The sequence below is a fragment of the Marmota flaviventris genome, chromosome X, assembly GCF_047511675.1.
Source record: "Marmota flaviventris isolate mMarFla1 chromosome X, mMarFla1.hap1, whole genome shotgun sequence".
Classification (NCBI taxonomy): Eukaryota; Metazoa; Chordata; class Mammalia; order Rodentia; family Sciuridae; genus Marmota; species Marmota flaviventris.
In genome coordinates, this window is record NC_092518.1 from 134,135,158 (window position 1) to 134,160,922 (window position 25,765).

The window sequence follows — 25,765 nt, forward strand, 5'->3', positions numbered from 1 at the left end:
GCCTGAATTATTTTTTAGGCAGATCTTATAGCCACCGTGAGAACAATGGACTGTAGGGGGCAAGACTAGAACCAGGATGGTGTGTTAAGAAGTTATTGCAGTATTCCAGGTGTGAGAGACAATGGTGCTGTGAACATTTTATTATTAAAAATTTAAAAAATGTGGGCTGGGGATGTGGCTCAAGCGGTAGCACGCTCGCGTGGCATGCGTGCGGCCTGGGTTTGATCCTCAGCACCACATACCAACAAAGATGTTGTGTCCACCGAAAACTAAAAAATAAATATTAAAAAAATTAAAAAATGTATTAAAGTGGAAAGATTAGTAAATTCCATATACCCACCTCTCACTTTACAATTATCAACTAGTAACTAAGTGTTTAATTTATACTCCTCAAAATTCTCTTCCGTTATTATTTTCCATAACACCTTTTTTGAGAAATAATTCACATGCTAAACAATTGACCTATTCAGCGGACAGTTCAATAGTTTGTAGCATATCTACTGATGTATAGCCATCACCATTATTTCCAGAACATTTTCATCACCCTAAAAAACAGCCCTGGGCCCTTTAAGCACCCTTCTGGCCTCACCTCATTTCCTTAAGTAGCCTGGAAACTGCTTTTTTTTTCCTCTGTGGATTTGTCCATTTTGTACATTTCTCATAAATGGAATCATACAACATGTGTTCTTTTGTGACTTGTTTCTTTCTCTTACCATAGTGTTTGGAAGATTTGTTTATGTTGTAGCATGTGGATGTACTAAATTTTGTTTATTAACCAGTTGATGGACATTTGGGTTGTTTCCATTCTTTTGCTGTTTTGAGTAATGCCACTTTGAGCGTTCATATGTGGATATATTTTCGTTTGTCTTGGGTATATACTTAGGAGTTCCCCATTTATTTATTTATTTGTTTATTTATTTATTTATTTGGTACTGGGAATCTAACCCAGGGGTGCTTTACCACTGAGCTACATCCATGACCTTTTAATGCTTTATTTATTTATTTTTTTTATTTTGAGACAGGGTCTCTGAGTTGCCAAGGCTGGCCTTCTAAGTTAGCCTCCCAAGTCACTGGATTACAGCTGTGCATCACCATGCCCAGTTCTCTCTTTATTTTTATTTATTTATTCACTTTTTTGTGGTGCTGGGAATCAAACTCAAGGTCTAATGGATGCTAGGCAAGTACTCTACCACTGACCTATATTCTCAGCCCTGAGAAGTTAGTTTTGAGAGGACTATTAGACATTCAAATAGGTATATCAAGTTTGATATGTGAGTCTGGAATTCAGAAAAGGGGTCTCTTTTTGGGTGTTATTTTGGAATGACTACAGGATTGAGTATAGTTAGAGAAGAGAAGTGGTTCTAGGACAGCTCTGGGTACCCCTACATGAAGGTATGAAAACTTAGTGAAAGAGCCTGAGCAGGATCAGTCTTTGAAGTGGGAAGGACACCAGGAGACTGGGTTGTTAATGGAAGCCAAGGAAGAAAGTATGTGGAAAAAGATGGAGATGTCAGGTCAGCTGCTGTGTTTGGGTCAGTGGGGGTATAAGTGAGATGTTGTAAGTGCTAACAATCAAAACAGTCAAATTTTTTGGTACTAGGGATTGAATCCACGGGTACTTTGACACTGAGCTACCTCTGCAGATCTCTCTTTTTTGGGGGAGGGTTTACCAGGATTGAATTCATGAGCACTCGACCCCTGAGCCATATCCCCAGCCCTATTTTGTATTTTATTTAGAGACAGGGTCTCACTGAGTTGCTTATTGCCTCGCCATTGCTGAGGCTGGCTTTGAACTTGTGATCCTCCTGTCATTTTTATTTTTATTTTTTTGAGACATGGTCTAAGTTGCTGACGCTGGCCTCAAACTTGGGATCCTCCTGTTCCAACTCCTGAATCACTGGGATTGCAGGTGTGCACCACTAGCCCAGTAAAACAACCAGATTTAATCAGTGTTAAAGTCAACATTCCTAGCATCAGGCCTGCTGCTGGAAACTTACATTGGGATTGACCTCCACTTCCTGGTAATCAGTCTTCTTGGGTGGATATGAAATGGTGGATCTGGTACTGCTCCTCATGGTCTATATCTAAACTCAAGCGAACAAGAGCAGCTCACCTACTCTGCTTTGCTGTCTCAGGTCCTGCTCTCTATTTCAAATTTCTCAGTACATGTCAGACACTAGAAGTCTCTTCTTACCTTTATCTTCCCAACTCTAGGGAACACTCCTTAGACCTAGCATGGTATTCTTGAAGCCCCTCTTCTGTGTATGAGTTTCTGTGACTGCCATAGACGTGACAAGAAACTGGGTGGCTTCAAATAACAGAAATTTAATCTCTCAGTTCTGGAGGCTAGAAGTTCAAAATCAGAGGGTGAACAGGCCATATTCTCTCTGCAAGTTCTAGGAGAAGATCCTCCCTTGTCTTTTCTAGGTGCTGGTGGTGCAATTGTTCCTGGCTTGTTCTCACATCACTCCCGTCTCTACATGGCTTCCTCCCTGTGTGTTTCCCTTTGTTTTCTACTTTTTCTTCTCTCTCTTATAGGAATCCTTGTTATTGGAATCAGGGTCCACCCATATAACCCAGGATAATATCATCTTGAGATCCTTGATTAAACTACATCTGCAAAGACCGATTTTCCAAATAAAGTCACATTTATAGGTTTCAAAGGTTAGGGCATGGCCATATCTTTTTTTTTCTTTGTAGCAAAGGTTGAAGCCAGGGATGCTTTATCACTGAGCCACATTCCCAGCCCTTTTATTTTTATTCTGAGACAAGGTCTTGTCAAGATTCTGAGGGTCTTGGCTAAGTTGCTGAGGCTGTCCTTGAACATGCCATCCTCTGACCTCAGCCTTCCAAGCTGCTGGGATTATAGGCATGCTCTACTGCACCTGGTCATGGTCATATCTTTTTTGGGGGCTATTATTCAACTTATCACACTAGGTGAGGGTAAGAGGCCTTGACCCTCCACTTCTTAGAAGTGTGAGAAGGGATAGGGTAGGATTCCCAGAATACTGGCATTTGCCATCTATAAATAATCCTCTCCCTTTGGATTTTTGTGTTTTTTTTTTTTTTCCTGTAGTGGGGATTGAACCCAGGGCCTTGTGCATGCTAGGTAAGCACCGTACCATTGAGCTGTATCCCCAGTCTTAATCCCCTCCCTTTGGAGTGGGAATGTGTGCTACCTCAGACCAAAACTCCATTTCAGCATCTGGTTATACTAGATGAAGTGGTTGGCATTTTGCTGCAAATATGGGCCCAGAGCTTCTGCACAGAGTAACCACCTTGTTCTGCTGGGTAAGAGAATGCTGTATGGTGTCATGTGATGCCTGCTTTTCTTTTCCAGACACTGACTTGTTGGATGAGCAGGCATCTCTGGAAGAATCAGCTGTGTGAGATGGTGCAGCCCAGTGGTGGCCCAGCAGGGGACCAGGACGTGCTGGGTGAAGAGTCTTCTCTGGGAAAGCCGGCCATGCTACATCTACATTCAGAGCAGGGCATCCCTGAGACCCTCCAGCGCTGTCTAGAGGAGAATCAAGAGCTCCGAGGTGGGTCCAGTGGTTGGGGTGGTGGGGTGGAGTGGAGTGAAAAGTTAGGAGGTCCAGCCTTTGCTGAGTGGAACGTTTATTCCTATCACCTGTACCTTCATGTTTGTTAGGTCTGGATGGGTATGTGCCTGAGAGCATACCCAGGTGGTCTCTAGTTAGCATTTCAAGCTTAGCCATCCTCTGGCTTGGTTTCAGTTGGGGTTTGCTGGAAGTACATTTAGGTGCAAATTATTGTGCAGGATTAGTGTGTATTTTTTATTTTGTTAGCAGAGATTGAACCCAGGGGTGCTTAACCACTGAGCCACATTCCCAGAACTTTTTATATTTTATTTACAGATAGGGCCTTGCTAAGTTGCTGAGGCTGGCTTTGACCTTGTGATCCTCTGGTCTCAGCCTACTGAGCTGCTGGGATTACAGGTGCACGCCACTATGCCTGGCTCAGGAAATGTGTTTAGAGTGTTCTTAGGACTGATATTGGGAATGAGAAGGATAGGGAAAAAAGCAAGGCTGGGCAGAGGGAGAAGTGGGCTATGAGTACAGGGAACTCTGGAGCTGGAATGACCTTTTCAAGTTGAGCCAAATTTGGCCAGGTCTCTGTATCCATGCAATGATCAATCATTAACTATTGTTGATCCTGGAAGTGGGCAGTACCAGATTCTGTGGGTGGGGCTTGGCTCTTGGCTGGGACAGTGGCTTTCTGGAGCAACTGAGGCAGTCCTCTGGAGGCCTCAGCAGAAAGCCTTCTGTCCTCTAGTGTGGCTGGGCACCAATGTTTTCTGGGTCAGCATCCATGTCTCCATGAAATTTCTCCTTATCCTTGTGCTGCTCAGCTTCACCGGCTTTCAGAGAGCAGATGCACATTCCCACCTGCCTCCCACCAAGTGGAACATCCTTGTCTCCCCTCCCCTCATCCTTTTCCTTCCAGCTCATGATCATGCCACCTGGGTTTTGGGGGTAGTCTTCCTCCTTTGGCCTGCTAGTCCTTTGGTTTGAGTGGGCCCCAAGTACCCAGGTGGCCTCTAGTTAATTAGGACACTTGCTGTAGGGACTTTGAAATGGCCTGGCTCACAGTTGCTGGGGGAGGGAGAGGCACTGGGAGTGGTGGGGCACCCAGCACTTTTTGTTGTCACTCTGATTCCCAAATGTGTATTATTTTTTTTCTCTTTTTGGGGATTGAACCCAGGGGTGTTTTATCACTGAGCTATAAGCCTAGACCTTTTTATTTTTTAATTTGAGACAGAGTCTCTCTAAGTTGCCCAGGCTGGCCTAGAACTTGCCATCCTCCTTAAAGTGAAGCTCACACGTTTACTGTGGTATTGCAGAAACTTACGGGCATATCATTAGTAGTTGATTTTGAAAGTGTTTAAAAAAATGAAGGGGAGTGTTTAGAAGCCATCTATCTTAGGGAGAGGTCACCTAGTATTATGGGAGGGTGCTGTGATGGTTAGCCCAGCTTCAGACCTTGGGCCTTGTAGGCCTCATACCTGTGTAAGCTCCGGCAGGGGCTGGTGCTCCAGGCTGCCTGACTCTCAGGACTCACCTCCCCTTTGCTGTCTCTTATGCCCCCAGATGCAATCCGGCAGAGCAACCAGATGCTGCGGGAGCGCTGTGAGGAGCTGTTACATTTCCAAGTCAGCCAGAGGGAAGAGAAGGAGTTCCTCATGCACAAATTTCAGGAGGCTAGGAAGTTGGTGGAGAGACTGAGCCTGGAGAAGCTGGACCTGAGAAAGCAGAGGGAGGAGGCCCTGAAGGAGGTGGAGGACCTGAAGTTGTGTCAGCAGGTAGGTAGCAGGCAGGGCAGGCTCTTTTCTTGGAGCTTGGGGCTGTAGTTATACCTGCATACTGTTTTTTTTTTTTTTTTTTTTTTTTACCAGGAATTGAACCCAGGGGCACTTAACCCCCGAGCCACATCCCCCTCTCTTTTTATTTTTTTATTTTGAGACTGAGTCTCACTAAGTTGATGAGGCTGGCCTCAAACTTTTAATCCTTTTGTCTCAGCCTCCTGAGTTGCTGGGATTACAGGTATGGACCACTGTGCCTGGCTTTCACCTATGTTCTGTAAACCATAGGGACACCAGTGTTCCCACAAGGAGCCCATGGTCAGGGGTCCCCCAGAGCACCCTCAGGCTTGATTTGCAGGACTCACCTGAGAAAATCCATCGTACTCACAGCTACAGCTTATTACAGTGGAAGGATATAGATTAAAGTCAGCTGAGGTTCAAGGTGCATAGAGTAAGGACCAGGAGAGGCCAGTGTGAGCTTCTAGGTGGCCTCCCAGGGAGCATTGCAGACAGTGCTTGCTTCTCTTATTAGCCATGTGGAACAATGTACACGGAGTATAGTCAGCCAGGAAGCTCACTTGGTCCCTGGTGTCTAGGGACCAAGAATGAATGAATGAAAGTGTCAGGTTGGGGGAAGGGCCCAAGTGAAAAATGACAGAGTGTCAGTGTCTAAATGACGAGGCCAGTGTGTCTGGGGTTTTATTGGGGTCAGTCGTGTAGGCGTTGAGCACCATAGTTGGTGACCTGGGTGGTTCAGGCACCAGCCACCCCAAAGTTTATCCAGTTCCATGTGGCACAAGGCCCCCACCCACATCATGGCATCAGCATAGATTACCTGGCTTGGGCCCTAAAACCCAGGTGAACCAGACATGCTCATCAGGCAGGATGTTCAAGGGCCTTAGAGGTCATCCTCTAGGAGCCAGGCAGGACCCAGACTCGACTTTGGGAGGTTCAGGCTGTTGCCACCTTGTGGACCTGTGAGTTGGCTCTTCAGTGTACTGTCCCCAAAGGATGGCATGCTTATTGTGGGCTGAGGAGGGTGTTTCAGGGCCTTTCTGGCTTGGCTGCTCTCAAGATCCTGGGACAATAGTTGAGCAGGATATGTGCTGTCCGGGAAGGGCAAGGTGGGGGCATGGGAGTGGGGGGCACCTGATGCAGGCAGACTGCCAGCCCTGGAGGAAAGGCATATGCTGTGTGCCTCACTACTGGGAACTTCTGGCTCAAGGTGCTTGTTTCTCATTTGTGGAGGTGTAAAGAGTTTGCTAGGGCTGCGGAAGCAGAGTACCACACACTGGGGGCTTAAACAACAGATCTGTTTTCCCCCAGTTCTGGAGGCCAGGAGTCTGAGTTCAAGATGTGGTCAGGGTAGATTCCTTTTGAGGACTGCAAGGGAGAATCCATTCAAGGTCCTCTCCCAGTGTCTTGTGGCTCCTGGCAGTCGTTGGTGCTCCTTGGCTGGCAGCTGCATCTCTTCAGTGTCTGCTTCTGTCATCATGTGACCTTCTCTCTGTGCATTTCTTTTTATAAGAACACCAGTGTAAAACAAAGGTGGGCATTCCTTGTAACTGTGAAAACAGATTTTGTTCAGTAACTGTTGTCAGTAGGGAAAAGAGCTGAGCTCTATAGTTGACCAGTATTTTAAAGAGAGAATGGTGGCTAGGATGTAGCTCAGTGGTAGAGAGTGTACTTAGCATGCATGAGGCCTGAGGTTCCAACCCTAGCATTGAAAGAGAGGGGGCAGACTATGAATGAATTAGAGTGTCAGGTGGGGGGAAGGGCCCAAGTGAAAAATGACAAAGGGTATCAGCATCCAGGTGATGAGGCCAGTGTGTCTCTGAGGTGGCAGTTAATAAAGTTAGGATAATGTTCTCCCAAAGAGACTGGGAGAGTGTGGAAACATCTTTTTTGATGATTCCATTTCAAAGGAATAGCTCTTAAGTCCTTGAGGTAGACACTGATAGGTTGTAGAAGATACACAGATATCTGAGACAGAGGAAGGAATCATAGTTGACAATTCTTGTAGTAAATGCTCCAAGAAAGGTCAGTGATCTATGTTAGGTGTTGGCCAGAATAGATAGTTCTTTTAACAGCTGTGAGCATTTCCATACAGCATCTGGGAAGCTGCCTGGTGCATCTCACTAGCATGGCCTTAGGCTGTTGAAAGCCCTATTAAAGTTTGATTAAGTGTGTGTGTGTGTGTGTGTGTGTGTGTGTGTGTGTGTGTGTGTGTTTCTCTCTCTCTCTCTCTCTCTCTCTCTCGGAATTGAATCCAGGGCACCACTGAGCTATGTTATTTTATTTTGAGACAGGATCTCACTAAGTTGCCTAGTCTAGCCTTGAACTTGCCATCTTCCTCCTCAGCTTTCCTAGTTGGATTAAGTCTCTTAAATGCAGGGTTTGAATGGAGTGTTTGCAGAAAGTCCCCCTACCACCACTGAACTACATCCCCAGACCTTTTCATTTATTTTTTGAGTCTTGCTAAGTTGCTGAGGCTGGCCTTAGACTTGCCTTCCTTCTGCCTCAGCCTCCCAAGTTACTGGGATTACAGGCATGTGCCACTGTGCACAGAGAGTTTTTGTTATTAGTATTTAAAAAGATTCAGTATCCACTCTTGCTTTGTGAAACCTCCCACCTTCTAAGGGCCCTACGCCCACAGACTAGGATTGTATTTTTGTTGCTGTTCAAGTCTTGCCTCCTTTGGCATGGACTCTCAAAGATAAGAGAGCTTGCCTGCTGGGGCCATAGTCACATGGCCTCCAGGTTCAGCCCTTATGGTCTGGTGGCCAGGGTAGTACCTGAGCTTTCAGGAGCCACACAGGACTCCAGATACCTCTATGCTCCTGTGTCTCTTTGGGGTCCCGTGTTCCCCATCCACAGGGATGCAGGAAGGACTAGGAGGCATGGACTCTTGGGACTTGATCCCTTCACATTGCCTCAGTTGCCTTGCTAGGTTGGGTAGCTGCTGGAGGTGAGGCATGAGATGAGTTGGGGAGGGATGGGAAGAGACTGGTAAATATATCTCATCCAGTAGCAAGGGTCAAGGTGGACCACCGGGGAAGGTCAGGTGGCCATCACACTCATGAGGCTCTGGGGTGTCTGGGTTTGGAAAGTGATGAGGGCAGGAGAGAAGCCCTGAGGGTGCACATGCCTCAGTCATTTGCAGGTTGCCCTAGGGACTGGGGATGCCAGGAGTGGGAAGCTGGGCAGAAAGTAGCACTAACAGGAGGTGACCTTTTCTCCTATAGCAGATGGCTGAGGACAAGGCCTCTGTGAAAGCCCAGGTGACATCCTTGCTGGGGGAGCTCCAAGAGAGCCAGAGTCGCTTAGAGGCTGCCATCAAGGAACGGCAGGATTTGGAGGGCAGGTGAGTGGGGAGGGAAAGCCAGTCCTGGAGGCCACTTCCAGGGTTTCAAATGAGGAGGGTGTAGAAGCCTCTGGGGATTCCTCTGGGGATGAGAGGGCAGATGTCTGTTATGGCAGATTTGTGACAGTTCTGGTCCAGGTATCCAGGATATGGCTCCTAGCTATTACTTCTAGGCTTTCCAGTCCTTTGCTAGGGTTTGTGTTATTTCCTTTGGAGGCTTTTCATGGGCCCCTAAGGCCACACTCTGATAGGTGATTCTCTGGAAGCACTCCCAGGACCCAGCACATAGTTGCCTTCCAGGCTGAGGTTTATCACAGGGGAAGGATGCACCGTGGGATCCTCTAGTATAAGATCCCTAGCTGAAGACTGGAGAAGCCTGCCTCAGGCTCTCTGTGTACCCCTCTGAGGTATACAGAGAAACCACTTCCCACATGTGCCTAATGGAGATAGCACCTTGGGTTTCTTCTGGGGGCTATTCATGTTGGCACCCTTTCCAAGGCACATACTAAAATTCCTGACTCCTGGCAGAATGTGTGGGTGCTCACCTTAGTGAATGTTGTTTATACAGAGTTTGGGCACAGGAGCCACCCTTAGCAGCAGGGAAAGCATCAGAGCAGTGCAGGGAACTTGTACCGGCTGAGGGCCAACCTTGAAAGCTAGCTGCCTCAGGCCTGCCTATTATTCTTTTGCAAAGTGAGTTTGGTCATTTTAAGTGGGATCATTTGGTCAAAGTGCAGGGATGGTGCTGTGGTTCTTATACTGCCCTGCTGCTGCCCTCCAGACATTTGGATGCAGCTGACATGGTGGCCTCAGTCTTCTTAATGCAGTATTAAGGTGGTCATTGTGCACATGGGGTAGTTGTCAGGGAAACCTTTCTGCAGAAGAGGGTAACTAGACTCCAGTTCAGAAAGAGCTGGTGGTGGAGGTGAAGAGGAAGCATGAGCAAAGGCAGAAGTGGAGAAGGCCTGATAGTTCAGGCCTGCCTTGTGAGAGTTGTGGTGACCTTCAGCTGGAGGCTACCACTGGGCCACATGGAAACATCCACCATTGGTGCTGCAGTGGGGGCTTTTTTTGTTTGTTTGTTTTTTATGTGATACTGGGATTTGAGCTACATCCCCAGCCCCTTTTATCTTTTATTTTGAGACAGGGTCTTGCTAAGTTACTGAGGCTGGCCTGTACTTGAGATCCTCTTGCCTCAGCCTCCCAAGTTGCTGAGATTATAGGCATATGCCACTGTGCCTGAGTAGTGGCTATTGAAGGCCCTGGGGCAGCAGGATAATGAGGCTGGAGCTTGGAAATTGGAGATTAAGGAAGCTGTGAGGCTCAGATCAGAGGATTTGGGGATCATGGGGTGATTAAGGTGAGATAGCCTGAGTTGTTGTAGTGAGATGGAGAGAGAAATTCCCTACCAGGGCCATTGGTGTCATGTCCTGTCTTACAACTCCCTGTGATCCAGGTGTGGAAACTGAGCCTGCAAACAGCTGGGACTCCAGCTGAGCTGTGGGCAGCAACAGGGCTGGAGCTGAGCTCTGGTCTGCTGTTGAGCTCAGTGTTTGCATTCTCAGGTGGGCAGTCTCCCTATTTTTTCTAGAATAGTCTGTCCTGACACCCCTTCCCTGAGACTGCTCTTGTTGAGGCCCCAGCACCTTCCTGGAGGTTCCTCTCATATTGTAGTGGGCAGCTTGGGATGCAGGTGGCCCATCCTTTTCTCAGTTCACCTCCTTCTCTTGGCTTTTAGTCTCCTAGCCATCTGCACTTGGTTGTTTCCTGGGCCCCTATACTGGAGCAAATTCATCAGGTGGAGCTCCTTATCATCTGTTCTCCACCTGGCTCCCAGTCTTCTTTCCTATTTTTGGTGGCAGTGCCTCCACTCTGCCACCCAGAGTCAGCATGCAGTCACAGGGTGTTCAGAACCTAACCCCTTGCCCATGCTGTCCTTCTTGATGCCCCCTCAATGTGTTCTTCCTCCCTGTGCCAGGGTGCGGGCCGCCAGTGAGCAGGCCAGGCAGCTGGAGAGTGAGCGGGAGGCACTGCAGCAGCAACACAGTGTACAGGTGGACCAGCTGCGCATGCAGAGCCAGAGTGTGGAGGCCGCCCTGCGCATGGAGCGCCAGGCTGCCTCGGAGGAGAAGTGAGTTGGTGTGGAGGGGTGGTACTGGGGGTTGCCAATGGGCCTGTGGCTTTTCCTGCCTTCTGGGGAGACCTCGTAGGGACTGGCTGTGGATGAGGGTTGACTCTCCCCCTTAGCCTTGCTAATAGTAGAGTCCATTGTTATCATAGTCAAATAATTCATCTTTGAGACTGGACAAAAAATTTTTCTTTGGTAATGGAGATTGAACCCAGGGGTGCTATATCACTGGCTGACTCTATATCCCCAGTCCTTTCTTATATTTTTTTTGAGACAGGGTCTTGCTAAGTTGCTGAGGCTGGCCTCAAATTTGCCATCCTTCTGCCTCAGCCTCCTGAGTCACTGGGATTATAGACATGTACCACTGCACCTGGCTAAGACAAAAATATTATCTTTGGTTCAGTCCACATTCATATTTCCCTTTCTCCATATGTTTTTGCCAGCCCTTCTACTGCTTTCTGGTCTAGGATCCCAAGTTCCTTTCCTTGGCATGCCTTTTCAGTGTCCTTTAATCTAGAACACTCTCCCAGCCTTTCTATGCTTTTCATGAAGTTGACAATTTTGAAGATTACAGGATAGTTCCACTTTATGACAAACATTATTAATTTTTTTATTGTTTTGCAATACTGAGGATGGAACCCAGGGCTTTGCACATGCTAGACAAGCACTCTACCACTGAGCTACACCCCTAGTTCTTATTATAAACATTTAAAATTGTTGGCTTTAAGGAAACTGATAGGAACTATTGAGTAACCGAGTCAGTTGCAGTGAATATTTGTTGTCAGCAAAGCCTGCCTCAGAGTTGATGACCTTAGGAGTCCAGATGTACCCTTGGAAGGCCCCATTCCAGGTTTGTGATATGACAAGAATTAAGAGGGTAGAGCTGGAGGCAGGGAAGCCATGCCTAGGCTGGGACAAAGTGGTTTCTCCAATGAAAGCTCCTTTTCTGGGCAGGAGGAAGCTGGCCCAATTGCAGGTAGCCTATCATCAGCTCTTCCAAGACTATGACAACCACATCAAGAGTAGCATGGTGAGCAGCGAGCGCAAGCGAGTGAGTATGGCCAGCCTGCGCTGTCTTGAGAGGACTTCACCTCTTCCTGTCTCCCCAAAGACAGAGAAGATCACAGTTCTTGAGACCTGAAAGAATTAGATTTTGGGGGGGGGATACTTGACTTGCCCTAGACCTTCCTCAGGCTGCAGCTGTGACAGTTCAGAGAAGGCCACAGGGATATGGGGCACATTGCCAGGCCCCAGGGTGGGCTGGCCTAGGGACACATTCAGCCCTCACCAGTGTAGTTCTTGGCTAAATTTTCCCTGAGCCAGGAAAAGCTCTAGTGTTGATTGTATCCCAGCATGGAAAGAGAGCCGAAAGCTGTTTTCCAGTTTGTCCTCACGAGACCTAAACTGGGTGCGGTTTTAGCAGTCACATTTTAAGAAGGATATTGTCAACCACAGATGTACCCTGCGGAGATTTATGAGGATTAAGCCTGAAACCAGGTCACCTGAGGAAAAGTTAGTTACAAAAATGGCACTTAATCTCTGGAACAAAATCCTGGCAGGGAGGCGGGGTGTCAGGGGAGTGGAGGAAGTGTGTATGTGTGTTTATGGGGAGGGGTGTCTGTGTGGGATGAGCAGACCTTTGATCAGATGGCTGAGTGGAAGGACTCACGGATTGAGGCTTAGATGGTGGGTCTGTAGTTGGTAGCATATGGAGTGGGCAGCCTCAGGATGGAGTGTGGCTCTTGTCCTTAAAGGGTTGAAGGATTCTGTGAAGGGAATGAGTACCTTGGTGGGAGGCTGAACCAGATGGCCTCAGAGTTCTCCTCAATCCCAAGATCCTTAATATGTCTTGAGAAAAAACCTCAGCATTTCTTCCGCCCTGTGGGGAAGTACCAGGATGCAGCTTTCTTGCATACGTTGAGATCTTGTGATTGGCCCTGAAGTCCAAGGAGCTGGTGTTGTCCCAGCTTTGGCCAGCCAGGGCTCCCTTTTGTCCTCAATTCTCACTCGAAGCAGTGGCCTACCTGGGTAATGGCTCCACCCTGCCCTGTTCTGGGAGGCTCTGTCAGTGCCCTTTGCCAATCTCTAGGGAATGCAGCTGGAGGATCTCAGGCAGCAGCTCCAGCAGGCTGAGGAGGCCCTGGTGGCCAAGCAGGAAGTGATTGACAAACTAAAGGAAGAGGCTGAGCAGCATAAGATTGTGATGGAGACGGTACCAGTCCTGAAGGCCCAGGTGAGGTCTCTCCTCCTTGCTGCGATCCTTGACCTCCCAGTGTGCTTGGGGTTACTTGCTGATGTATCTGCTCCCTCTGTGTTGCCAGAGGTTCACAGAGGGCATGAGGAGGTTTCACTTTGTTACCCCAGGCCTATCATGATGTGCCCAATGGGTGGTGGGCATGTCCCTCTCTTGAATTTTGCCAGGCGGATATCTACAAGGCAGACTTCCAGGCTGAGAGGGAGGCCCGGGAGAAGCTGGCTGAGAAGAAAGAGCATCTGCAGGAGCAGCTGGAGCAGCTGCAGCGGGAGTACAGCAAGCTAAAAGCCAGCTGCCAGGAATCAGCCAGGTAGGCCGCCAAGAGTGGCCATGTGAGGAGGGGGCGTAGCACTCGGCAGTGACCAGTAGTAATTGCAGGAGACTGATGACTCCTGGCTTTCAGATTAGGTTCCCTGTACTTCCCTTTCCTCTCCGTCCACCCTATCCTTCCAATGGCCTTTTCTGCTGCTCCAGGTAGGAGCCTCACAAAAATGCATGCATTGATTGGACGGTTTCTGTTTTCAAAGGATCGAGGATATGAGGAAGCGGCATGTAGAGGCCTCCCAGCCCCCTTTACCCCCTACCCCAGGTGAGTGAGTGAGCATTGTTCTGCAGGAGGTGGGTGGGGAGGGTGGTGTACCGCTCTAGAAGAAGGCTCATTTCAGCCCTGAAGGTGGGTATCCCTGCTGCTCCCATCACTCACCCCACCCTGCCCCACCCTGAGGCCAAGGGGAGAATGTGGTGGTAGTGCTGGCTCCTGGTCACACAGTGGTGTTGATCCTAATGGTTGAACATGGCAGTCCTATCCAGTTTTGGCACCTTGTCAACCTCCCCTTCCCTCTGATTAGTACCCAGTTTGTACCCAAGACCCACTTCCTGGTGCCTCTTTTCTTTTCTCAGCTCACCACTCCTTTCATCCGGCTGTACCCAACCAGAGGAGAAGCCCCCCTGAGGAGCCACCTGACTTTTGTTGTCCTAAGTGCCAGTACCAGGCTCCTGATATGGACACCCTACAGATACATGTCATGGAGTGCATCGAGTAGGGCCAGCAGATGCAAGGCTGCCTGAAGACGCCACACCCAGGACAATTCGATTTGTGCTTTCCTCTCCCACCTGCCTAATTCAGAATTAAGGGTTTGGTGGATAATGAGCAGGTCCTAGGAGCTTGCTGCAGAGCTCTTGCTTAAGCCCCTTGGTCTGCAGGTCCCCCTTTTGAGGGAAGATGAAGCCTGAGTCAGACCTGATTCTCTGCTCTTTTCCTTCTGTCCTATCTGCCTGAACTGCCTGTGTCTGGTGGCTAATCCATCCTTCCTTTCCCATCCCTGCAGAGAGGTTGGGCCAGGGACTCTCAGGGAGGACCACTTTTCCTTCCATTGGCTACTGACTTGCTGGCTCTGAGCTTCAGCCTCTCCTCCTGGGCCGTGTGATACTCCACTTTGCAGCTGTATCAGGGTTGGTTGAACCAGTTGCTGCTGATGGCATTTGGGTTGTTTGTAGTCCTTTTGCTCTCATAAATAATGGTGCAACGAAAATGCTTATGCACTAATCATGTGTGTCTTTGCTAAGCAAGAGGTGGGTAGACCTTTGTATTTTTGCCACCTGCTGGGCATGCCACTCTTCACTAAGAGTGAGCTTAAGCATATTTTCCAAGGGGTATGTACCCTTTTTAATTCTTTTGTGAATGGGCTGTACATATCTTTTATCCATTTTCCTATTAGATTGTTATTTTTTGTTCCTCATTTTTTTAGGGGCTCTTTTGTCATTGGCAAGATTAGCTCTTGTCTATAACAGAAAGTGCATGTTTCTTTTTCCCTTTGATTTTGTCAGTGTAGTGTTCTGGCCTTGAGTATTTTTTATTTTACATAGTCACATTATCCTTTTCCCCATTACATTATTTTGGGTTTGGAGTTGTGAGCACTTTGTGGTCTAATGGATGCTTCACACGCATATACTTTACTTTTTCTAACACCAAAGTGTGCCCTTGTCTTTGCCAAGCACTTATTGTCCAGTGTGAGTGGTTGTTGTGGTTCGTCACATTCTAGAAGTGTCTGATGCTGTATCAGCCCCAGATTCCTTGGCTTTACAGATGGAAGCCAGTTGACAATGATTGGCAGATGAGGAAGAATAGGGAACTCTTCACTTGTTTTGTAAAGTTCTGGATATTTCTTAGCATATTGAAGCCATGGGAACTAACTCTGCAATTCTAGTAAGGGAAAGGAAGTTGGAAATTGAGAAACACTCCAGTATCTATGCATCGTTCACTTCTCAGTCCTGGGCCCTCCTTCCCTCAGCCCTCCAAGCTCCCTTGTTAGGAATGAGATGTAGATCTATCCCTGGGCTTTTTCACAGGGCTTTCTGCTGTTTGATAGTAAGAAGAATGACTAGAATTAGGATATTAGGACTTTTAAAAATAAGCCTCAGCTGGGAGCTTTCTCAGCATCTATAGGAAGTGGGGAAAAACTTTTCTATTTCCTAATGCCCACATATCTATCACACAGTACTTTGGGGAAGTGTTAAATGCCCAGGCAGGTTCTCTGCTCATGGTACTGCACTTAAATCCTATTCCTGTAACTTTTCTGTAAGAGCACTATTTTGTTTTGGAGTGGTGCATGAGTTTCTGGTGGTTGCTCTAACAGATCACCACAAACTTGGTGCCATTAAACAACAAAACTTATTTTTTCATTTCTTGGAAGCCAGATACCTGAAGTCAAGTTGTTTTTTTGGAGCTCTGAGAATAAGTTCTGGGCCTGTTTCCTAGCTTCTGGTGGTTGCTGACAGTTCTTGGCTTGTACACCCATTATTCTTATCTTTGCTTCTTTGTCACATGGCCTCTTCTATGTTTTCTGTTTCTTTTAAGGATACCAGATATTGGATGTGGGGTCTATCGGGGTAATTCAGTATGATCTCCTCATTTTGATACCCCTACCTTCACTACATCTATAAAGACCCCTTTCCCCAAAAAGGCCACATTCACAAGTTATTGGAGTTTGGACTTACACTTATCTTTTTGGAGCCACCATTCAACCCAGTATGAGTTTATCTGATTCAGATGTTAAAGATCAGGGCAAATGCAACCCAAAGGCAGGTAACTCTAAGACCTGCAGATCTGCTGGCAGGACTTGGTCCCCAGGGTGGTGGTAGCCACCAAGCTGCAGAATTTGGTGTGGATTAACTCGGGGGACATCTTGTCTCCAGGTGGACACCACTGCCAGGGCCAGCAGGTATGGCTGGGAGAGGCAGATAAGGTAGGTTGCAGTAGGACCTTTTGCACCCTGTGTAGTGGCCACTAGCTGTGTAAGGACAGGTTTCATGCTTTTCAGGAGGGTGAACAGAGGCGTGTAGGAGCTCCTTCCTGATGAGCACCCTCTTCTGAAAGGGGCATAGAAAGAAGGTGAGACCCAAGGACACTGAGGAACTTTACCAGGTGGATTATACAGCAGAGTTATCTGCAAGCCTGAAAAACACTCTGGCCTGGGCCCCCTGGACTGGTTGAGTCAGAATCAGGATGAGACCTGACTGGTTAGGACTCAATATGTTTTCCAGAGGCTGAGTGCCCTTGTTATGTGCTTCCCCCTTAGTGCTGTGAAGGTTTTGCCACATATTAGACCAAAGGTTTTGAATCCTACCATTTGCCCAGACATAGGGCATTCTACTTTCTTCTTTTCTGGCCTTACTCAGGTTGGGCTTGTGGAACAACTGATTGTTCCTCCCATGAGGGAACCAGCCTGCCTTATTAGTTGAGGCCCATAAATCCATACAGCTGGAAATATGTTCTACCCAGAACCCATGACATTACCTTGTTGCTCAGGCATGTGTCCACTCCTCTCTTGGCTAAAGTCCAAGGGAAATCCAGACAGCCAATAAGCAGAGTACAAGAGTATTCCCATGCACTAGTAACCAAAACAACACGAACACAAACAATAAGCAAAAATGGTGTCAAACTAGAAACAGATGCAGTACTATGTGTAGGGCCCTGCTGAACAGGTGTGACATAGGCTTTACGATGGCATGCCTTATGAGGGGGCTGTTTGGTGAGTTGAAGCAAACATGTGAGAAGCATCCTCAGCTTTCTTCATCCTAAGACAGCAACTTGCACATTATCATCTGGCTACCAATGGCTGGTACATCCAGCATTTTGAACATCTTGCATATGGGTTGTGTTCTTTAGTATGTTGGTGTGGAAAGGTCAGGGGATGAAGTTATGTATAATGTGTGAAATGAAGCAGAAACTCCCAAGTGTACATCCTGCTGTCATTTGGATGGATACAGTATTAGAATTACTAGTAATGAAAAGGTTCCTCCCCATCATTCCCTGTTGTCACATATTCTTCCTTTGTGTCAGTCTCCTCTCTATAGGGACACCAGTGTCAAAAGAGATGGACAGACATTCATTAAAGCTGTGACAGTAGGGGAAAGAGCTGAGCTCTGAGCCAATCTGCAGAGATGACTTTGTTAGAAGGGAGACTCGGGCCAGAGTAGCATCAGAGTCCTGAGTATTGAGCTGCAGCCAACCAGATGACTGATGCCTGGCTGTGGAGGGGCAGTGGAAGAGGAATTAAGGGCCGCTCCTGGACTTTTGGTTTAAACTGTGTATGCTGGGCCACCTATCAAGATTGGGACAAGGGAAAGGGAAGGTCAAAGTTAGGGGAGGGCTTTAAAGTCCACTTTGGCTTCAGCCCGGCTCCGTGTGAAATCCTCCTCAGTCCATGTTTTTCCTGGACTATTATGGTGTTGTCCTCACTGATTTCACTTGAGACTGCAGGCTCTCCAGTCTGTTTCTTTCACAGCAACCACAGTGATCTGGTAAATCTGTGTTTCTACTTTGTTTAATAATCCAGTGGTTTTCTGTTACTCCTCTTTTTGGTGCTGGAGGATTGAATCCAGGGGTGCCCTGCCACTGAGCTATATCCACAGCCCCTTTTTCTTTTTATTCTTTTTGAAAGAATAAAACTTAGTGAGACACAGCCCCCTCATAAGGCATGCCATCATAAAGCCTGAATCTCACTAGGTTGGTGAGGCTGGCCTTGAACTTGCCACCTTCCTGCCTTAGCCTCCTGAGTACCTGCGACTTCATGTATGTGCCACCACACCCAGCTTTCTCTTACTCATGAGACCTAAATTCCATCCTTAGCCTTATGCTGCTTTGACCTCATTTCATGTCCTTTCCCTGCTGGCCCAGTCACACCACACTGTTCTTTTTCCTCCTTTCCTCAAACATACAACACTTCTGTGTCTTAAGGCCTTTGTCCTCTACTATCACCCCTCCCCTCCCCTCCCCTCCCCTGAACAGCCAACAATAAAAAATTAAAAAAAAAAAAAAAAAAAAAAAGGCCTTTGTCCCTGTTGTCCCTTCTGCCAGGAAGACTCTGACCTGTAATCTTTGTGTAATTGCCTTCTTTTTGTCATTCAGCTCTGAATGTAAACATCACCTCCTTCATCTGAAGTCTTAATCCTAGATCACGTTGCCTTGTTTTAATTCTTGGCTAGACAGTTAAAGTGACCTATTTTCTGCTTTGTTTCTGCTCTCCCTCTAGTGGAGGGAGAGCAGAAGCCTCATCCGTCCTAGTCAGGCAAAATCCCTAGAACAGTGCTCAGCACGAAGTGACAGTGCATGTTTATTGATGGTATGAGCTTGTCTCACACTGTTATCAGTATTGCTCTGTCAGTATTTTTGTGGACATCACCTGTCTATAAATGGTGGTTGCTGGAATTTACTATATTAATATGATAGAAACTATAGCACTGAAAACCTATTTTAGGCAATGGGTGACTACCTGTGGGGGGACTTCTTAAAAACATTTAAACAGTTTGTTCAGAATTTGAATGTCTAGATCATGTTGGCCTTATCATGAATAGGCAAGAACACAGACTGAGACCACATGGACACGTCCTGCTCTGCCCCTCACTTAATTTCTCTGAGCCTTGAGGTAATGGCATGCACTTAGGACAGTGCCTGACCCTAGGTAGACGGGATAACTGTGAAAGCCATTCTAGTTTAGGTGGTTCCCCAAACGATTTTCCATTAGGTTGTTGTTATTGTAAAGGTTTCAGATGTTGTTTAAGGAAAGTTGGTGATTGCCTAGCACTAGACAACTTGGGGTCAGATGGAGTGACTGCTAATGGATACAGACTTTATTTTTGGGGTGATGAGCATGTTATGAAATTGATTATGGTGATAGTTGGCACTTATCTACGAATATGCTACAAACCATTGAATTGTGTACTTCAGATGGGTGAATTGTATGATCTATGGATTAAACCTCAATAAAGCTGGTATTAAAAAGTGTCAATTGGGCATTGGTGGTGACATATCTGTAATCCCAGATACTCAGGAGAATGGCAAGTTGGAGGCCAGCCTCAGCTACATAGTGAGACCCTGTCTCAAAAAATAAAAAGGGCTGGAGATGTAACTCAGAGTGCTTGTCTAGTATGTGTGAGGCCCTGGGTTCAATCCCCAGAACCCAAACCAAAAAAAGTCATCTAAGAGCACTGTTTAGCTTCATATAAGTCACACAATACCTTTATTTATTTATATGTGGTGCTGAGAATTGAACCCAGTGCCTCACACATGCTAGGCAAGTGCTCTACCCCTGAGCTACTACTCCAACCCCTTATTTTTATTTTTCTAAAAACTACAGATTTTTTTTATTTGTCTCCTAAAATGGCCTGGAAGCAATGATAACCCCGTAGCAGGTGGCATCAAGACTGTGGTCTTGAAATATTCCCACTGAGGGGGAACCAGGGCTCTCTGGAGAAATGACTTATTTCAGGTATGAGGCAGGAGGTGCTCACAGTAAACCTGAAACATCATCTTAGGAAGGTAAACTATCAAAGACCTTGAGTTTTCTCAGGAGGACACAGCTAAACACATGAGAGAAATCTGGCTGTGACATCTGTCACCCCATGGTCACCAGGGTTGATTTGGCAGATCTAGCTGTCTAGCTGGGTGTCCTTTTTCCCACTTCTCTATATGCATCCCTCCTGAAGCTGTGTGATCAAAGAGGGTGGCCCACCCTTGTTCTTTAGTCAAGGATATGCAAGTAGGTGTGCTTCCCTGCTAGAACCTCCAAACAAGCTCTTAAAGTTGCTGCTGGCATAAGCATATGGGAACAGCAAAAATAATAATGGATCTTCCTGCCAGCTTCCCTACTTGTCCCTTCTGCTTCCATCTTTCGCTCCTGGGCACCCCTGAGCCCAAGGGCCTCAAGTGAGGGCAGTTACACTCTGGAGGGATTTGGGACAGTGTGAGAGAATGATCCTCCATTGAGTGTGGTAGTGTCCTGTGCAAGAAAGTTTTTTTTGTTTTTTGTTTTTTTGTACCAGGGATTGAACCACTGAGCCACATCCCCAGCCCTTTTTTATTTTTATTTTTTATTTTGAGACTGGGTCTCAATCAGTTGCTGAGGCTGGCCTGGAACTTGTGATCTTCCTGCTTCAGTTTCTTGAGCTGCTCGGATCACAAGTGTGTGACACCATGCCTGGCAAGATTTGCTTTTTTAGAGTTTATTTTATTAATATGTTTGATAACAGGGCTAGGGTTGTGGCTCAGTGGTAGAGCACTTGCCTGGCATGTGTGGGGCACTGGGTTCCATCCTTAGCACCATATATAAATAAATAAAATAAAGATACTGTGTCCATCTATTACCAAAAAATTAAAAAAATGTTTGATAACAGAATGACAAAATTGAGAATAATTGAGAATTGTGTCTGCCAAGGGTTTGTTTGTTTTTTTTTCAGTCCTGGGGATTGAACCCAGGGCCTTGCAAATGCTAGGCAAGTGCTCTACCACTGAGCTACATCCTCAGCCCTGCCAGGGTTCTTAATACTTATAAAACATCTTATAGTCAGGCACGATGGTACATGCCTGTAATCCTAGCAACTCAGGATGATTGCAAATTCAAGACCAGCCTCAGCAACTTAGTGGGACCCCAAGGATTTAGCAAGACCCAATCTCAAAACAAAAACAGAAGAAGTTGGGGATGTGGCTCAGTGGTTAAGCACTGCTGGGTTAAATTCCCAGTACCAATTTTTTTTTTTAATATATAAAGTTCCCTATATTCCTATATCACACTTGTAGACAGCTTGGTTTTTAGTTTTATTTCCTTTTGTTTTTGTCTTATTTAAACTAAATCAGTATAACTGTATGTACATAGATTAACTTAATAGGTATACTACTTTATTCCAAGAGAGCTATTCATATTTATGAACAGGGAGCTACTGATACTTACCATAAATATGATAATCTACCATATCTCATTGTGTAATTGTCACAGATTTTATACCTTTTTTTAAAAAAAAAAGTGGAGTGTGGCCATTATGTGAAGATTTTTTAAAAAATTATGCCAGTATTACTTAAACATTATGTATTACTAAACTATATTTGGTGCAAGATTAGGAGGCATGAAATACTCTTGAATGTGGTAGCAATGATTGATCATGAGGTGAGATAAGGCAAGTGAATGGTACTGAGATTAGCATACAACCTGTGAAGCTGTGCATGGTGAGTTTAATGTAGACATAAAGTTATAAATTATCTTTAGGATGTTGGGATAAAACCAATTATAATAAAGAAATATTGATGTTCTTCTGTATATATCAGATATACCTTCTTTTTCTGTATTATGGATGAAACAAAATATTTTATTTTGGTACTAGGGATTAGAACCCAGGAGCACTTTACCACATCCCCAGTATCTTTACCATATCCATTGAGCACAATCCTAGCCCTTTTTATTTTTTTATTTTGAGACAGGGTCTCATTAGGTTGCTTTGGGCCTTGCTAAATTGCTGAGGCTGGCTTTGAACTTGTGATTCTCCTGTCTCAGCCTCCTGAGTTGCTGGGATTACAGGTGTGCACCACCATGCCCAGGTAAAATGTTTTATTTTTAATACAATCAATAAGATACTTTTTTTGTATTTTATATACTTAGTTTTATTGTAATCAACATGCTAATTGTACAAATTAATGATTTTACTGTGCCCTTTCCATACATGCACACATCACACCTCGATCCCCACTCCCTTCTCCCTTCTCTTGTCCTCCACCCCACATCTCCTTCTCCTTTCTTAATAGTCCTTCTTCTACTTCCAGGTAAGCTCCCTAAGACCAGCCCTGTGGCCCTATGCCTGTTACAGCTGTAGTGCCCATACATTTTCTCTTATATGTGCAGGTAGATGTTGAGGCTGGCTGCTAGGGGATTGAGAAATCAGAGTTTTAGGTGTCAAGTGGAGCTGAAGTGGTAAACTGGAAACTTGGAAGATGCATAAGTTTTCTAGGGCTGTTGCTACAAAGTGTCACAAACTGGGTGGCTTAAAAGAATAGAAATTTATTCTCTTATAGTACAGCAGGCCAAAAGCCTGATATTAAGGTGTCACCATGTCATGCTTTCTCTGAAAGTTGTAGGGAAGTTGTTGCATGACTTTCTCCTTGTTTCAGGTGGTTGCTGGCCATCCTTGGAATTCTTGTCTGATAGACATATTACTCCATTTTTGCATTCATCTTCATATGGACTTCTTATCTCTCTCTGCCTTTTTCCTTCTTTTAAAAAACAAGGGTATCAGTTGTATTGCATTTAGGGCCCATGCTACTTTAGTATGACCTCATCTTAACCTGATGATGCTTACAAAAACCCAAATTCCAAATAAACTCACATTCACAGGCACCACGAGTTAGCATATGCCACTAAGTCTGGCTTGCTCCTAATTCCTTTTTCTAATATTTATTTTTTAGTTGTAGGTGGACAAAATATCTTTATTTCATTTTTATGTGGTGCTAAGGATCGAACCCAGTGTGCTAGGCAAGTGATCTACCACTGAGCCACAACCCTGTTGAGAGCCACAGCCGAAGGGGCCCCTGCAAACTTCCAGCTGGAGATGTTGAGAGCCACAGCCAAAAGAGTCCCCCAATGAGCAGCTCCGTGGTCTGAAAGGGTGGGGAAACAGCCCAATGAGCATCACAGCAGAGGAGCCAATCAGCTGGCAGCTGGAAGTTTGCTGGGGCCCCTTCCGCTGTGGCTCTCAACACAACCCCAGCCCTTGCTCCTAATTCTTGATTGACTCAGAAGTACAGAAGGTTAGGGAAATAAAGGAAATCCTATATGGTTCCTGGTTTCCATGCATACTTGCTATTTATATAAGGTCATTAGTAATGTGCCTCTGTTTGATTTGTGTTCTCTCTCTTTTTTCCCCCTTAGTCCTATTAAATGTGTCCCTGTTGTTTGTAGAACACTTCCTTATTCTTCTGGGACAGATATTCCAGTTCATCTTGTGCTTTCTTTGCCTTACTCTGGAATTGGTCATTTGTCTAATGAGTTGTGTTTTCTTTAGAGAAGAATGCTAATTACAAATCAAGATCCATGCCTGATCCTCTGCAATTGGGAGCCCCTTTTATCTTTGTCTTCAGCAATGAATATTCCCCACTATAGCACTGATTTCAATAGCCCTTGACCATTTCCTTTGTTCTGAGCACCACACTATAGCCCAGGACAGCATCCTGCCCTCTCCATTGAGATGCTACACAGAAACTTGGAACAATGAGCCAATGAGAGAGAGAGATGGAGAAAAACCTAGAACAATGTTGTCCTATAAGCAGCCAACAGAAAAGTGATGTAAAAATAATGGAACTGTTATGGCTGAAAAAAAAACAAGAAAAGAAAAGATGATGAGGATACAGATGCAGAAATGATGAGTCTGAGGACAAGGATGACAATGAGGATTTTGTCAAGCAGGTTGTTGGTAAAAGCTGTCTTTTCTTTAAGCTATTTATCTTGCCCATTACCAGTCTCAAAACTTTTAGAGAACAGAGATTTCAAGACTTTGGGGGATTTTTCATTTTTACCTTTTTTTTTTTTTTTTTTTTTTGGTCATTGAACATCTAGACAAGGAGGCAGGGCAGACATACACAACAGCCTTGTATTTTAGGAACTACTCCTGCCCCACACTAGTCCTGGTCCAGTTACCTTCTAATATAATAGTGTCCCTTGCAGACACATGCCTCAGAGGCAATGCTGGCCCCACTCTGCCCACCTCCACCTGTACCTTTCCTGTTGATTTGGCCCACTTCCACACACAGAAATAGACCAGTGCCCAAGGGGTAGTAGCTTCTCCCTACAGCCCCTGGTCTAGCTGAAGGAGTAAGGCTCACCCTAGCTCCAAGAACTTGCCTAGGTGCTCCCTGAGGATGGGGACAGGTAGAACCCAGGAGTGGCTGCTCTGCATCCCTGGCCATGTGTCCCCAGGACTGGACCACATGTGGGAGACAGGACCAGTTTGGCCCAGAGAAGCCTGCCTCCCTCACATAACAGAAAGACATGGGACCAGTCAGCAGGGGCATCAGGCATCTTCTAGGACTCCCTGGCATGCTTGGAGTGGGGTGGGATTGAAGGGAACCAGTCATATGCTAAACAGTCTCAGGGGTTAGTGTTTGGGCATGTGCACTGGGAAACTGGCTGTACGTAGCAACACTGGGAAATCCACTCATTATACGGCCTACTAGTGTCAGACTCCAGGTAGTGCCCACTTTTCAGAAGCAGCCTACGGGGATCTGTTTGCGCAGTCGCACTAGATCTGCCCGGCCTCCTACTCTAGAGGGTGGAGCTTTATGAGGGAGTGATCATTGGTTAGAAAATATAGGGGTTCTTCCGGGTCATGTTGGTGTGAACCAATTACAGGACAGGAGGCCTTGTCAGCGGATGTGTTTGCGCAGGCGCTCTGGATATCCCGCATTACATTGCACTAAGAAACGGAGCTTCGTGTTGGGAGTAGTAGGTCACACAGCTTCCGGTGGAAAAGGCGGGAGTATTTGGGCTCCCTGAGGCTGATGAAGGAGGAGCCATGCAGGCAGCAGAAGAAGGTGCAGGTGTCGCAGTGGTTGCAGTGGTTGCAGCGGGTGGTGCCGCCGGCCACGTCGGGCTGGTTGGCCCTGGCGGTCCTGGGGGTCCTGAGGGTCCTGAAGGTCCTGAAGATCCTGGAGGTCCTGCCGGTCCTGGCGGTCCTGGTGGCCCAGGAGGTCCTGGTGGCCCAGGAGGTCCCGAGAATCCTGGTGATCCTGATGACCCTGGTGATCCTGGTGGCGCAGGTGATCCTGGAGGCCCTGGTGTCGCAGGAGAGGCAGATGCTGCAGTTGGTGTCCTTCCACACTCGCCAGGGCCTGGTGGAGATGCTGCGCCAGCCGCTGGAGGTCCAGGTAACTGATTGTTTCAGTTGTATCCTATTTCAGGATCCTCCCAGTGGTCTGGGCAGCTAGGGGACAGACCAGGGATGGTTGGAGGGGTTTTCCTCAGGCAGGTGACGACTGAGAGAGGAGCAGGAAAGAATTGTAACTGTAGGGTTTGGGCAGGGCATAGCCAGGGCAGAAGGATGGGGGAAGTGATGGGGAAAACCAGCCCAAAGGGAGTCAGGGGACAATGGATGATGCTGTCCAGGGTAGCCTAAGGGTATCGGATGGGAGGTGGCAGACAACAGAGGCAAGCCTCAGAGTGAGAAGAACACCTTGAGCACAGGTAAAATCAATAGTGTGGGTGATGTCTTAACCAGTATCTGTACCTGCACACTGCCAGCCTTTCCCATAGCCTGTGGATGCACATGCTGATCTCTGAGGGCCAGTTCAGAAGGAGCTCAATGTGAATGGTCCCATCTTTGCTGTGTCAGTTATACAGTGGGCTTGGTAGAAGATGACAGCAAGTGGCCAGGGCTAGT

The 25,765-nt window shown here is 46.6% G+C and overlaps 1 protein-coding gene across 8 annotated transcripts in view; it reads left to right on the forward strand.

The window, feature by feature from the left end:
- Ikbkg (inhibitor of nuclear factor kappa B kinase regulatory subunit gamma) overlaps positions 1–19,359 on the forward strand; it is a 25,478-nt gene extending 6,119 nt beyond the window's left edge. For 3 of the 8 annotated variants that reach the window (XM_071606152.1, XM_027921704.2, XM_027921707.2), the window contains exons 2-11: positions 3,341–3,542; positions 5,112–5,323; positions 8,569–8,687; positions 10,666–10,818; positions 11,770–11,866; positions 12,905–13,048; positions 13,237–13,379; positions 13,597–13,658; positions 13,970–18,308; positions 18,400–19,359. In XM_071606152.1, the coding sequence (XP_071462253.1) occupies positions 3,356–3,542; positions 5,112–5,323; positions 8,569–8,687; positions 10,666–10,818; positions 11,770–11,866; positions 12,905–13,048; positions 13,237–13,379; positions 13,597–13,658; positions 13,970–14,112 (1,260 nt within the window). In that variant the 5' untranslated portion in view covers positions 3,341–3,355 and the 3' untranslated portion in view covers positions 14,113–18,308; positions 18,400–19,359. The remainder of the gene's footprint in view (positions 1–3,340; positions 3,543–5,111; positions 5,324–8,568; positions 8,688–10,665; positions 10,819–11,769; positions 11,867–12,904; positions 13,049–13,236; positions 13,380–13,596; positions 13,659–13,969; positions 18,309–18,399) is intronic. The other 5 variants (XM_071606155.1, XM_027921708.2, XM_071606156.1 and 2 more) reach the window with 3 other exon arrangements.
- The last annotated feature ends 6,406 nt before the right edge of the window (positions 19,360–25,765 follow it).